This window comes from Lactuca virosa, chromosome 9, assembly GCF_052849685.1.
Source record: "Lactuca virosa cultivar CGN04683 chromosome 9, Lactuca_virosa_CGN04683_v6, whole genome shotgun sequence".
In the NCBI taxonomy this organism is placed as follows: Eukaryota; Viridiplantae; Streptophyta; class Magnoliopsida; order Asterales; family Asteraceae; genus Lactuca; species Lactuca virosa.
The window spans coordinates 199,904,221-199,919,558 of NC_136434.1; the positions used below are offsets into that span (position 1 = coordinate 199,904,221).

Consider the following 15,338-nt stretch of genomic DNA (forward strand, 5'->3'; position numbering starts at 1 on the left):
CAACTAGCATTTTTGCTAGGAAATTCTATTCTCATGTAATCATTCGACTATTGTAAAACATATACTCTAAGTAAATATCAATCAGTTCTTATTTAAATCCACCTTCATGTTCAACAAAGAGTCTGAAAACCTATGAATCCCCGTTTAAGTCTATATCGGACTAGGAATTCCTTATTGGGCCTAATGGACCAATAAGTATTCAATTCAACTATATTGGGCTTGGAAACCCTATTTGGATTCTAAATGGACCCAATTCACAAATCTATAACATTAGGGACCATTTGGGCTTAGATGGTTCCTTCTAACCCAAATGGGCCTTATTGGGCCATAGCTACTCCAATTAACCTTAGTGAGCCATAAACCCATTCTTTTATTCTATTTGGGTTGTAAGTGTTTCCAAGGGCCCAATGGGCCGAAAATTTTATGATTAGGTTCCAAAAATCCTAACTAAAGTTTATTGGGCTCAAACTATTCCATTTCTACCCTTTTTGGCCCAAAGTCTCGGCCCAACACCATTTAACAAAAAAAATATGAAAAATGAAATAGAGGGGGGTTGACTTTGGAGGTGCCACCTCCATATTGTTCACCATGTAACAATGCATGGTCTCACATATTTCCATGCAAGTCACCTCATCTTTCTCTCCCCTCTCTTCTTGATATCTCGGTCGAGAGCAAAGACCACACACACACACACATACTTCATTTTCAAACACTCTCCAAACACTCTCAAAGATCATCCTTCCTTCCCCAAGATCTCGAAAATTTGGCTAGAGTTCTAAGGATCTTCATCAAGTCATTCCAATCTTTGGTAAGTTATTGTCAAACACAAGTATCTTCTTTCATCTTAACATGAAAAACTCCTTCTTACATAGTTTTATTCTATGATCACACCTTAGAAACTTCATAAGTTCGAGATCCACTTCAAGGTGTTGCTAGGACCAAAATCCTTTCCATTGTTTCTTCAAAAACCGAAACATCAAGCAAAGGTGAGTTCATACCCCTTTTTTTTTCGGTTTTTACGTGATTTTTGGGGGAGAATGCAAGTAAAATGTGTAGATCTATGTGTTATGTGCATGTCTTGTGTGAATTCTTAGTTTATTTTGTAAAAATATGTTAGATCTTAGCAATACTCGACATCCTAAGTAACATTGTGTTAAGATCCATGAACTAATACACCTTACAAATCATATTATCAAGTTAAAAGTGTTATATGTTCAAGATACAAAAATTTAAGGCAAAAATCTTGTTAAGGGTCAAAATTGTAAAGAAAACAAAAGATAAGGGTAAAAAGCGACATTTATGTTTCTATAGGGACCAAACAGGTTCTACTTGTATAAAAATGGATTTTTATGATAAACATGCTTTTCAAAGGGGCAAAAATGTAAATTTTAGCTTAATGGGCCAAACTTTTGGGCCTCACGGTTTTGGGCCCAAATTTGCGAAAAAATGAAGTTTTGAGACTAAAAATGTTATTTGGCCAAAGTTTGAGTCAAAATGTAAATAAATCAAATTTAGGGGTGAAAATAACAATTATTTCTAAATTCGACCAAAAATGTAACTTTTATCAAAATTGGGCCGAAAGTGTCAATTTTACAAACAAAGGGCTGAAAATGCACTTTTATGCAAAACTGGACCTTAAATGTCAAAATATATATTTTTGGACTAAAACCGTGAATTTCTAGACATTTGGGACAAAATTACAAATTTTTATAAATTATGGACTGAAGTGTCATTTTTACAAAACTTTGGGCCTTAATTGAAAATTTTGAGGCTTATTGGCCAAGAACTCGTTTTATACAAAAAATGACTTTTTGTATTCAATTCGGTAAACATCGAACTAAAACGATCAATGAAATAATAACAAATCGACGAAATACATCGATAACAATTTTATTGGGCCTAATATTCACGTTACGTGGCCAATGGGGCTTAAGGGCCCATCCAAGTGTATATTGAGCCCAATATTTTCCATGACATGTTTAGTGGGCCTTGCGGCCCATTTACATGTTAATTTGGGCCTGAGTTATGGGTCACATGTTTGTTGGGCCTTTGTGGTCCATTTACATGCCTATTAGGCCCAAATTACCCACTTACATGTCATTGGGCCTTTGTGATCCATTTACATGTTAATTGGGCTTGGACTGAAATTCACATGCCTAGTAGATTGTAACTATACCTTTACATGACTATTGAACTTTGTATACGTATAAATGTACCTTTGGATGTATAACGCATAACCTACATCTAAACATTAAACATAGTACGAAAGGTTGAAAATCTAGTGAGACGTGTCGGGTGGCACCTTGAGTGTACAGTCGTACCTTGTAGTTATAATCAGAGTCTCATGGAGGGAGAGCTAGAGTTTGTGTATGGATCTATACGGGGTGACCCCCCACGCGTTAGCTGTTCGCTACAGCTAGACTAGGCCAGTCTAGGGCGACAAAACCTTGAGCAAATACCGGCATTTGCAAAAATGTTAAGACATGCAACCTAGTCATTATCATGTATGATTATAACGGCTCATATAGAGATTCAATACCAAATTTAAAATTTCGAAGATTAACCCTTCGATTGTGTCAATACAAAATAACTTATTTAACGATACAAGAACCTCGACATCAATATAACTCAGAAAATATCGGATTTTCTGGGGAAATATTCATATACAATTATCACTTCCTTACAATACAAGAAATCTAAACTACATCCATATATGTTACAACTATGAAATTCACACATGCATTTATACTTGATTTTCACATCATTTTCAGACATTTTACAGAAAATATTGGATTTTCTGGGTTTTTACGAAAGATACAGAGAATTTTACTCAAACATACTTATGAACTCACCAACATTATATATGTTGACCATTTTCAAAATAACTTGTATTCTCAGGTAATCGTTAAGCAAGAAGATATTCAAGTATGTATGGATTTATTTTGTGTAACATTACTCATCGCACAATTAATACTTTGAATTTATGTAATTTATAACAATGTACTTGATGTGAACAATGCTGGTTGTTATATGTAATGTTGGTGGTGAATGTGTTACGTTTCATGTATATTCATTGTGATGATAGTTCAATTGTTAGTCACACGAGCCCCCGGGCGTTTCCGCTGTCTGGGTCGGGGGTGTGACAGGTTGGTATCAAAGCAATGTTTATAGTGAACTAGCATATCTAACCATACATGATATGCAACTATAAACACAATGGGACTAAATAACTTTAAACAAAACCAAAAATTTCACACTTATGTGCGCATATTAGGATGATAACCTAACAATACTTAATAAAAGCTTCTGGAGGAAACTGAACACTGTGATTAAGCCTGGGCAGTTATGTAGTCATATTAGGGATAAGTATAGCCTGATCAACTATATTTATTTAGAATATGATCAACATGTGTTCGGGAGTAATCATAGCGGGAAATGAATCGAAAAGCCTACCTCACTCTCCAAAAACTCTAGGGAACCCAAACTTAAATAACTAAAAATATACTATAGGAATAATCAAAACATGACTTGTTCCCGCGCTCCCATGCAATCATCATGGATGATGATCAGCAAGGAGGACATTTCTATCAAGCGCTAGTGGCTCAAAGGATGCTTGAGGAGGATCCCGAAGAAGAACAAGGGGGAGCCCATGACGTTGGGCCCAATGAGTACACTGATACCGACTATGAGTTTGAGGGGACTGACGAAGACATGGAAGAAGATAGGGACACGAATGAGACCTCTGTCGAACCACCTACCGATGAGGCACACCAGGACCACCCTACTCCGCCAGCGGATCCCGTTAGTGAGGATCGTTCTCTGGAAGCAGAGGTCGCCACACTTCAGAAGTAGTTGTTTGCTATGGAGGCACGAGACGTGCAAGCTGAGCAGGAAAGGGATGAGGTCATCGGAGAAATGACCGAGATGGATCAGTTGTTGGCGCATCATTTTGGGATATGATTTCGCTACCACCTTTAGACACTTCTCAGTATGATCAGGATTAGTAGTGTATCTTACTAGTATTGGGTTTCTCTTAGGCGTACTATGATATGTACTATCGACTCTATGTTTAAGTGACCACACTACTCATAGGGTCGTTATGCTGCCGGATTTTATATTTTCCCAAGTACTGTATGCCTTCTGGAAAATTTTCATGTATCAAAACTATTAGTATTAATGAAAATGCTTTATGTTTTATCATGACGTTGTTATCTGCTATGTGTTTTATTCTCCTTGTTTTATGTTAATGCTTGAAATTACTTAAATATACACACTATACGCCTAGTCTATGGGATTCCAAACTCGCAAAACAATAGGCACTCAACATCTTTCCGTTCCATGACAGAAAGATGCCTCAAAGACCCAACCGTGGAAACAACGCAACACCGACCCCACCTGAGATAAACTCGGTTGCATTCCATGCAGAAGTGTCCGCTGCAGTCACTGCAGCACTTGCGCAAATTCGTAATGGAAACAACGGAGAAGGCGACGGCCAGGGAGCCGAAAGCACAAATCGAGGGACGAACCACGGAGCCGCTCGAACATGCACCTACAAGGACTTCACCAACGCCAAAACTCGAACCTTTAATGGGACAGGAGGCGTAATAGCCCTGAAGCGATGGATCGAGAAAATAGAATCCGTTTTTGAAATCTGCGGGTGTCCGGATGAGTGTAAGGTCAAGTTCGCAGCCTGCACCTTCATTGATCAAGCCCTCTCCTGGTGGAATGGCCACATAGAGGCCATGACACTCCCGGTGGCAAACATGATGCCCTGGGAAGAACTTAAGGAAATGATGCTGGCTGAATACTGTCGAAGAGGTGAAATCCAGAAGATGGAACAAGAGTTGTGGAACCTCACAGTTCAAAACTCCGATATCGACGCATATACATCCAGGTTTAGTGAGCTATCTCTTCTCTGTCCCGGAATGATCACCTCAGAAGGGAAAAAGATTGAGATGTTTATCTAGGGATTGACTGCACCTATCCAAGGGAATGTCATTGCAGCAAACCTTGAGACGTTTGACAGCGCTAAGAGACTGGCCAAGAAATTGTATGATCATGGCAACAAGAAGGGTGCCAAAACAGCAGAAACGGAGGTCAAGAAAGAAGGGGAAAAAAAACAAGCGAAAGGGAAAGCAAAACTCGGAATCATCCAAGAAGCAACAACTGTGACTGTCCATGCTGCAACGCAAGCTACCACCACACCACATGCTCCAACCTCATCCACGCCAAATGCTCAAAGCAGTATTCAGGAAATCTTCCCAAGTGTAGCAAATGCAACTTCCTCCATCACGGGGAGTGCAGAGAGATGAATTGCACAAGGTGCAACCGGAAGGGCCATACAACAAAGTATTGTAGGACTCAACTTCAACAGAACCAGATGACAAACAAAAACAACAACAAAAACAATAACAACAACACCAATGCTGGAGCCAGCTATACCTGTTACGGATGTGGGAAAACCGGGCATTTCAGGCGAAACTTCCCCAACGCAAACAATCAAGGGGCAGGGGCAGTAGGAAGAGTGCTGAAAATGGGTCAGGGTGAAGCAGTGTAGGACCCAGTAGTTGTCACCGGTACGTTCCTACTTAACAACTCGTATGCATGCATCTTATTTGATAGTGGGTCGGAACGAAGTTTTGTTAGTAATAAGTTCAAACATTTGCTAAATCAACAACCCCAGAAGCTCAACGAAGCCTTTACGGTGGAAATGGCTAATGGGAAAACAGAAACAACCAAAGATGTCTATATAGGATGTACGTTAACACTAAACAACCACTCTTTTCAAATAAATTTGATGCCAGTAAATATTAGGAGTTTTGATGTGATCATCGGCATGGATTGGTTAAGCCCCCATCATGCCGATATTATGTGTCACGAGAAGGCTGTTCGCCTTCATCTTCCTAATCACGAATCCCTAATAATCTATGGAGATAAACCCGGCGCAAACCTTCGCCTTATCTCCTGTATCAAGGCACAAAAGTGTCTAAAAAAGAAGAACTACGCATTCCTTGCTCATGTGGTGGACAAAACCAAAGAGGAAGCAAGCATCCACAACATCCCAGTGGCGTGTGACTTCCCGGATGTGTTTCCAAAAGATCTTCCGGGAATACCCCCAGAACGACAAATCGAATTCCGAATCGACCTAGCGCCTGGAGCCACTCCAATCGCCAAATCACCCTATAGGTTGGCCCCTGCTGAAATGCAAGAATTATCAAGCCAACTAAGCGAAATCCTGAATAAAGGATTCATCAGACCCAACTTCTCGCCATGGGGAGCTCCGATTCTTTTCGTTAAAAAGAAAGACGGATCCTTCAGGATGTGCATCGACTATACGGAATTAAATAAGCTCACCATCAAAAACCGGTATCCACTCCCACGAATCGATGATCTATTTGACCTGCTTCAAGGAGCTAGTTACTTTTCAAAGATAGATTTGAGATCCGGTTATCATCAACTCAAAGTCCGAGATGAGGACATTTCTAAGACTGCTTTCCGAACTCGTTACGGTCATTACAAATTCGTCGTAATGCCTTTCGATCTAACAAATTCACCCGCTGCATTTATGGACCTCATGAATCGAGTCTGCTGCCCATTCCTTGATAAATTCATAATCGTTTTCATCGATGATATTCTCGTGTACTCGCGAAGCGAAGAAGATCATAGCCAACATCTCCGACATATTTTAGAAACCCTGCGGGCTGAAAGGTTGTATGCGAAACTCTCCAAGTTTGAGTTTTGGCTCCCGCAGTGTGAGCTTTCTGGGCCATGTAGTCAGTCAGGAAGGAATACATGTGGACCCCTCCAAGATCAAAGCAATCGAAAACTGGGCAATTCCGTCAACGCCAACAGAAATTCGCCAATTCTTGGGTCTCGCAGGCTACTACCCAAGATTCATTCAGAACCTCTCCAAGATAGCGAAACCCCTCACCACATTGACACAAAAAGGCGTACCCTTCAACTGGACCGAGAAGCAAGAGCTCGCCTTCCAAACCTTGAAGCAAACCCTCTGTAGTGCTCCAGTACTATCCTTACTGGAGGGAACCGAAGACTTCATAGTTTACTATGATGCTTCCAATCAAGGTTTAGGTTGTGTCCTCATGCAACGAGAGAAGGTAATTGCTTATGCATCCAAACAAATGAAAACTCATGAAGTAAATTATACCATGCATGATCTCGAACTGGGGGCGGTGGTCTTCGCCTTGAAAATTTGGAGGCACTACCTATACGGTACCAAGTGCACCATCTTTACAGACCACAAGAGCCTCCAACACATTCTAAATAAAAAAGAACTAAACATGAGGCAGCGAAGATGGGTTGAGCTGTTAAATGATTATGAGTGTGAGATCAAATACCATCCAGGAAAGGCTAACGTAGTAGCCGATGCCCTGAGCAGAAAGGAGTATTCAAGTCGTCGTGCGAAGACTCTGTCAATCACCATCCAATCTCATCTAGCCTCACAAATCAAAGAAGCCCAACTAGACGCATTGAAGCCGAAGAATGTCGCTAGTGAATCACTACGAGGAATGGAGAAGGAGCTCGAAGTTAAAGAGAATGGAACCCACTACTTCATGAATAGAATCTGGGTTCCCAAATTTGGGGGATTCAGAGAGATAGTTATGCATGAAGCCCACAAGACGCGATATTCTATTCATCCGGGGTTAGATAAAATGTATTTGGATATCAAGCAACAATATTGGTGGCCTAATATGAAGGCAGAGATAGCTACTTTCGTGGGCAAGTGTCTTACTTGCGCCAAAGTGAAAGTGGAATACCAAAAGCCCTCGGGACTATTGCAACAACCAGTGATACCCGAGTGGAAATGGGAAAGGATTACAATGGACTTCGTGACCAAATTGCCAAAGACAGCAGACTGATTGGATGCTATCTGGGTAATTATCGATAGATTAACAAAATCCGCTCATTTCCTGCCAATAAAAGAATCCTACAAGATGGAAAAGCTTACCCGAATCTACCTCAAGGAGGTTGTGAGACTCCATGGAGTGCCAGTATCTATTATCTCAGATCGAGATAGCAGATTCACTTCAAGATTCTGGGAATCCCTTCAGAAGGTAATGGGAACACAGCTAGATATGAGCACTGCCTACCACCCACAGACGGATGGTCAGAGTGAGCGTACCATCCAGACACTCGAGGATATGCTCCGAGCTTGCGTGATTGACTTCGGCAAGTCATGGGATACCCACTTGCCTCTGATCGAATTCTCCTATAACAACAGTTATCACACGAGCATCAAGATTGCTCCCTTCGAAGCACTTTATGGTCGTAAATGCAGATCGCCCCTATGCTGGGCTGAGGTGGGTGACACTCATCTAGCAAAAGGGAAATCGCCAGCCAGTGCTCTTACAGGACCCGAAATCATCCGTGAGACGACCAAAAAGATAGTCCAAATCAAAGGTCGACTTCAAGCATCACGAGACCGACAAAAGAGTTATGCTGAGAAGCGGCGAAAGCCATTATAATTTCAAGTCGGGGATCGCATGATGTTAAAGGTCTCTCCTTGGAAGGGAATGATTCGCTTTGGGAAACGAGGAAAATTGAACCCGCGATACATTGGACCGTTCGAGATTCTTGCCCGGATTGGTCCAGTGGCTTACAAGTTGCAGCTACCCGTCAAGCTCAACAACGTACACCCGGTGTTCCACGTCTCGAATCTGAAAAAGTGCCTATCAGATGAAACCCTTGTCGTTCCTTTGGAAGAGATTGAGATAAATGATAATCTCCTGTTCGTTGAAGAACCAGTTGAGATTATGGACAGGGAGGTGAAGCGTACAAAGCAAAGTCGCATTCCGATTGTGAAGGTACGATGGAGCGCTAAACGTGGACCGGAATTCACGTGGGAACGTGAAGACCAAATGAAGCAAAAGTACCCTCACTTATTCTTTCCTTCCCAAACCTAGTTTTCAAAAGAATTTCGGGACGAAATTCCCTCTAACGGGGGGATGATGTCACAACTAGCATTTTTGCTAGGAAATTCTATTCTCATGTAATCATTCGACTATTGTAAAACATATACTCTAAGTAAATATCACTCAGTTCTCATTTAAATCCACCTTCATGTTCAACAAAGAGTCTGAAAACCCTAAGAATCCCGATTTAAGTCTATATTGGACTAGGAATTCCTTATTGGGCCTAATGGACCAATAAGTATTCATTTCAACTATTTTAGGCATGGAAACCCTATTTGGATTCTAAATGGACCCAATTCACAAATCTATAACATTTTGGACCATTTGGGCTTAGAATGATTCATTCTAACCCTAATGGGTCTTATTGGGCCATAACTACTCCAATTAACCTTAGTGAGCCATAAACCCATTCTTTTATTCTATTTGGGCCGTAAGTGTTTCCAAGGGCCCAATGGGCTAAAATTTTTATGATTAGGTTCAAAAAATCCTAACTAAAGTTTATTGGGCTCGAACTATTCCATTTCTACCTTTTTTGGCCCAAACTCTCGGCCCAACACCAGTTAACAAAAAAAATATGAAAAATGAAATGGAGGGGTGGTTGACTTTGGAGGTGCCACCTCCATATTGTTCACCATGTAACAATCCATGGTCTCACATATTTCCATGCAAGTCACCTCATCTTTCTCTCCCCTCTCTTCTTGATATCTCGGCAGAGAGCAAAGACCACACAAACACATACTTCATTTTCAAACACTCTCCAAACACTCTCAAAGATCATCCTTCCTTCTCCAAGATCTCAAAAATTTGGCTAGAGTTCTAAGGATCTTCATCAAGTCATTCCAATCTTTGGAAGCTTCAAGGTGTTGCTTGGACCAAAATCCTTTCATCTTAACATGAAAAAATCCTTCTTACATAGTTTTATTCCATGATCACACCTTAGAAGCTTCATAAGTTCGAGATCCACTTCAAGGTGTTGCTATGACCAAAATCCTTTCCATTCTTTCTTCAAAAATCGAAAAATAAAGCAAAGGTGAGTTCATACCCCCCTTGTTTTTGGTTTTTACATGATTTTTGGGGGAGAATGCAAGTAAAATGTGTACATCTATGTGTTATATGCATGTATTGTGTGAATTCTTAGTTTATTTTGTAAAAATATGTTGGATCTTAGCAATACTCGACATCCTAAGTAACATTGGGTTAAGATCCATGAACGAATACACTTTACACATCATATTATCAAGTTAAAAGTGTTATATGTTCAAGATACAAAAATTTAAGGCAAAAATCTTGTTAAGGGTCAAAATTGTCAAGAAAACAAAAGATAAGGGTAAAAAGCGACATTTATGTTTCTATAGGGACCAAACAGGTTCTACTTGTATAAAAATGGATTTTTATGATAAACATGCTTTTCAAAGGGGCAAAAATGTAAATTTTAGCTTAATGGGCCAAACTTTTGGGCCTCACGGTTTTGGGCCCAAATTTGCGAAAAAATGAAGTTTTGGGACTAAAAATGTTATTTGGCCAAAGTTTGAGTCAAAATGTAAATAAATCAAATTTAGGGGTGAAAATAACAATTATTTGTAAATTCGACCAAAAATGTAACTTTTATCAAAATTGGGCCGAAAGTGTCAATTTTACAAACAAAGGGCTGAAAATGCACTTTTCTGCAAAACTGGACCTTAAATGTCAAAATATATATTTTTGGACTAAAATCGTGAATTTCTAGACATTTGGGACAAAATTACAAATTTTTATAAATTATGGACTGAAGTGTCATTTTTACAAAACTTTGGGCCTTAATTGAAAATTTTGAGGCTTATTGGCCAAGAACTCGTTTTTACAAAAAATGACTTTTTATATTCAATTCGGTAAACATCGAACTAAAACAATCAATGAAATAATAACAAATCGACGAAATACATCGATAACAATTTTATTGGGCCTAATATTCACGTTACGTGGCCAATGGGGCTTAAGGGCCCATCCAAGTGTATATTGAGCCCAATATTTTCCATGACATGTTTAGTGGGCCTTGCGGCCCATTTACATGTTAATTTGGGCCTGAGTTATGGGTCACATGTTTGTTGGGCCTTTGTGGTCCATTTACATGCCTATTAGGCCCAAATTACCCACTTACATGTCATTGGGCCTTTGTGATCCATTTACATGTTAATTGGGCTTGGACTGAAATTCACATGCCAAGTATATTGTAACTATACCTTTACATGACTATTGAACTTTGTATACGTATAAATGTACCTTTGGATGGATAACGCATAACCTACATGTAAACATTAAACATAGTACGAAAGGTTGAGAATCTAGTGAGACGTGTCGGGTGACACCTTGATTGTACAGTCGTAGCTTGTAGTTATAGTAAGAGTCTCCTGGAGGGAGAGCGAGAGTTTGTGGATGGATCTATACGGGATGACCCCCCACGCCTTAGTTGTTCGCTACAGCTAGACGAGGCCAGTCTAGGGCGACAAAACCTTGAGCAAATACCGGAATTTGGAAAAATGTTAAGACAGGCAACCTAGTCATTATCATGTATGATTATAACGGCTCATATAGAGATTCAATACCAAATTTAACATTTCGAAGATTAACCCTTCGATTGTGTCAATACAAAATAACTTATTTAACGATACAAGAACCTCGACATCAATATAAATTAGAAAATATCGGATTTTCTGGGGAAATATACATATAAAATTATCACTTCCTTACAATACAAGAAATCTAAACTACATCCATATATGTTACAACTATGAAATTCACACATGCATTTATACTTGATTTTCACATCATTTTCAGACATTTTACAGAAAATATCGGATTTTATGGGTTTTTACGAAAGATACAAAGAATTTTACTCAAACATACTTATGAACTCACCAACATTATATATGTTGACCGTTTTCAAAATAGCTTGTATTCTCAGGTAATCGTTAAGCAGGAAGATTTTCAAGTATGTATGGATTATTTTGTGTAACATTGCTCATCGCACAATTAATACTTTGAATTTATGTAATTTATAACAATGAACTTGATGTGAACAATGCTGGTTGTTATATGTAATGTTGGTGGTGAATGTGTTACGTTTCATGTATATTCATTGTGATGATAATTCAATTGTTAGTCACACGAGCCCCCGGACGTTTCTACCGTCTGGTTCGGGGGTGTGACATTAAGTACCCTTAAATGTAGGAAAGATGATCAGTCTCTAGCTTGTGTATGTAAAAAATCATACCGTTGATATAATGGAATTGTTAAGATGCTGAGATCTTTGTGTGTTAGGAGACTAATGTTTCAGGATCTTTAAGCTTGAGGATCCTCATGTTTCAGGATCGTTACATATGGAGATCCTTAGTTGTGCGTTGTTCTGCATGGCAAACGTTATCTAGGGGTGGGCATTAGTCTAGCTAACGCCCCTCCGATGCTTAAGTTAGTAATGTAATCGAGGAGAAAGTAAGTAACGATGAAAAGTTCAAGGTAAATAACATGTGTACCTTGGTTTTGTTGAAGATTAATCGAACCTACTTACATGTAGTATACTTTGAGATGTATAGCATTCCAAGATCTTGGCAAAACGTCTCCTTCGAGTGTTGTTAGCCAATATGCTCCTTTTCCTGCTTCAGCATCTATGAGATATGGTCCTTCCCACTTGGGAGCTAATTTACCTGCACTGGGATCCTTGGTGTTTTGGAATGTGTCCCTTAATACCAAGTCCCCTATTTGGAACCTTCTGACTTTTATGTTCTTATTGTAAGCCTTGGTGATCCTTTGTTGATGAGCAGCAATACGTATCTTGGCAAGATCTTTGAGTTCGTCAACAGTGTCAAGATATTGGGCAAGGATCCTGTCATTGTTTTCTTGATTTTGGAGCAAATATCTTGCCGTTGGGATCACTACTTCAGTAGGGATCATTGCTTCTGTCCCAAACACCAGTGAGTAGGGGGTCTGACCTGTGGCTACTTTGGAAGTATTCTGATATGCCCATAAGACGAAAGGAAGCTCTTCTTCCCATCTTCCTTCCTTCTTATCCAATCTTTTCTTCAAGTTGTTTACTATGATTTTATTGTTGGATTCTGCTTGACCATTAGCTTGGGGATGAACAGGAGTGGACATTATCATTTTGATTCCCCAACTTGTGCAAAAGTCTCTTGTCGTTTTGCTTATGAATTGGGATCCATTGTCACATATGATTTCTGCCGGGCTCCCAAACCTGGTCAAGATATTACGTTTAATAAACGAGACTACCTCTTTGTCTCTTACCTGAACGAAGGCTTCGGCTTCGATCCACTTTGAGAAATAATCAGTCATCACCAGCATGAAGACATTTCCCCTGGAGCTATTGGTAATTTTCCCACTATATCCATTCCCCATTTCATCAATGGCCATTGAGAGATAATAGCATATAGGGGTTCTGCTGGTTGATGTAGGATGTTGCTATGTCTTTGACAAGCATCACACTTTTGAGAGATAATAGGATATATGGGTTCATGGTTGGATAGTAGTATCCTGTTCTTATTATCTTGGAGCATAAGGATCTGCCCCCAGTGTGATTGCCACAGTCTCCTTCATGTATGTCCTTCAAGACTTCTGCAGCTTCAAGATCTTCCAAGCATCAAAGGTATATACCTGCCATAGACTTTTTATAGAGTTACCTTGGATTATTATGAATCTTATGTTGAATAAAGTGTCTAAGTCCATAACTATAATTGGTATGTACTTGACCCGAGAGTAGCATGGTCCATTTGAGTTGCATGTCACCAGAACATTTGTAAGGATGGACTTTTGAGAAGAGGCTATTTATGATTTATTAATATATTATAAGTTCTAATATATTAATATGAAATCATATTATTTAATTAGTATTGATCAAGAATTAATTTAGTGATCAAAAGAGAGTAATTAAATATAAGGGGTTGATTTGGTAAATTAATGATTCTTATAGTGTGGGCCTATTGTTATTTAGGTTGGGCTAAACCAACATGGTAGTCCATGGATATTCCATGGAGGTTTTAACCCATGGAGCCTAAGTAAGGTGAAAGGTCATGCACATTAGGGTTTACATGGATGTAACCCTAATCCTTGCCACACTATATAAGAACCCCTTTAGCACATGAAATCGGCCACTAGTAGTCTTTGGAAGAGCATAGCCGAATTTTGAGTGCAAGTAATCCTCTCTCAAGTCCTCTATTGTTGGTGGTGGTGTGTGAAGCATTTGAGGCATCACATTTGGGGTGCTAGGCTCTTAAAGGTCCAAGGAATCAAGATACAAGAAAAGGTATGTCATCTAACTAGTTTTGTTATACAAGTGCCCATGTTTTGTATGCTAGTTAGGGTAATGCTTTGGAAAATCAAATTGCATGTATAATTAGAGAAAACATAGATCCAAAGCATTTAGGGTTGTATGTGCACCTTAAGGTTGTTAGGATGCTCAAACCCATCAGTGGTATCAGAGCCTAGGATTTTTTTCTATTATACTTGATGTTTTATTGGTTTTCAAAGTTGGAAAAATCGAATTTATGTATTCTGATAGGTGAACTCGCCGAGTCCACTGGGTGACTCGATGAGTCCACTCAGAAATGGACCAACTCGACGAGTCCAGTTCATGTACTCGCCGAGTTGGTGGTCCAGTGTGCAAATTTTCGAGTTTTGGCCAGAAATTGGATTAGGATCATTACCCCCAAACTGTTTTTTGAATCATGAAATATGTTTTTGCATAAGGTAATGATCATGCTTGTCCAATTAAAAGATAACTGTCATAATTTCAAGATTTGTATTAGTTTATATGATTAGGCTAATTTCTTGAAGATTGATGATATGAATTATCTTGTGCTTATGAGTTTAACTAGATCATGTATGTATTTTTGATTACTGTGTTAATTAAAATAATGATCTAAATGGTTTTAATCGACTCCATAACTTGTCCTCAAGTTATGGAAAACCAAAAGTCTTTTCTTTAAAAGTCATTGAACTCATAAGTTATGGAAACGAAAAGTTTTGAATAGTGTCAAAACTTGCCCTCAAGTTTTGGAATTTGTAAAGTCACACTTAAGAATACTTTAATTCCAAACCCTAGAATTTTAAAAGTTTAAAATTCAACCCTTATATTATTATAATTTTATGACTTTAATAATTATATATATGTATAAGACAAGTCAGTCTTACCGTTAGTAGGCCTCATTCACGAAGCCGGTCTATTAGGGGGGGTATAAGGTTACTGCCTATAAAATGACAGTTGAATAGGTGTCCACTCTCACCCACCGTTTCCTTGACTGGTGGAGGGTCGTTAGCCGAACGGGTAGGATATGACATTAATTCTCGTTAAAAGTATAATGATAATTATAAAGTAACTAAATGTTTTATTAAATTCCTAATCTTAGTTACTTTAGGAAAACG

General features: G+C 39.1%; 1 protein-coding gene across 1 annotated transcript; it reads right to left on the reverse strand.

Annotated features, from left to right (window-relative positions):
- Positions 1-12,470: 12,470 nt before the first annotated feature.
- LOC145140186 (uncharacterized) lies at positions 12,471-13,331 on the reverse strand. The gene is made up of 2 exons (XM_079073760.1): positions 13,206-13,331; positions 12,471-12,983 (listed from the first exon to the last, which is right to left on the reverse strand). The coding sequence occupies exons 1-2, from the start codon at positions 13,329-13,331 to the stop codon at positions 12,471-12,473; spliced, it is 639 nt and encodes a 212-aa protein (XP_078929886.1).
- Positions 13,332-15,338: the final 2,007 nt, after the last annotated feature.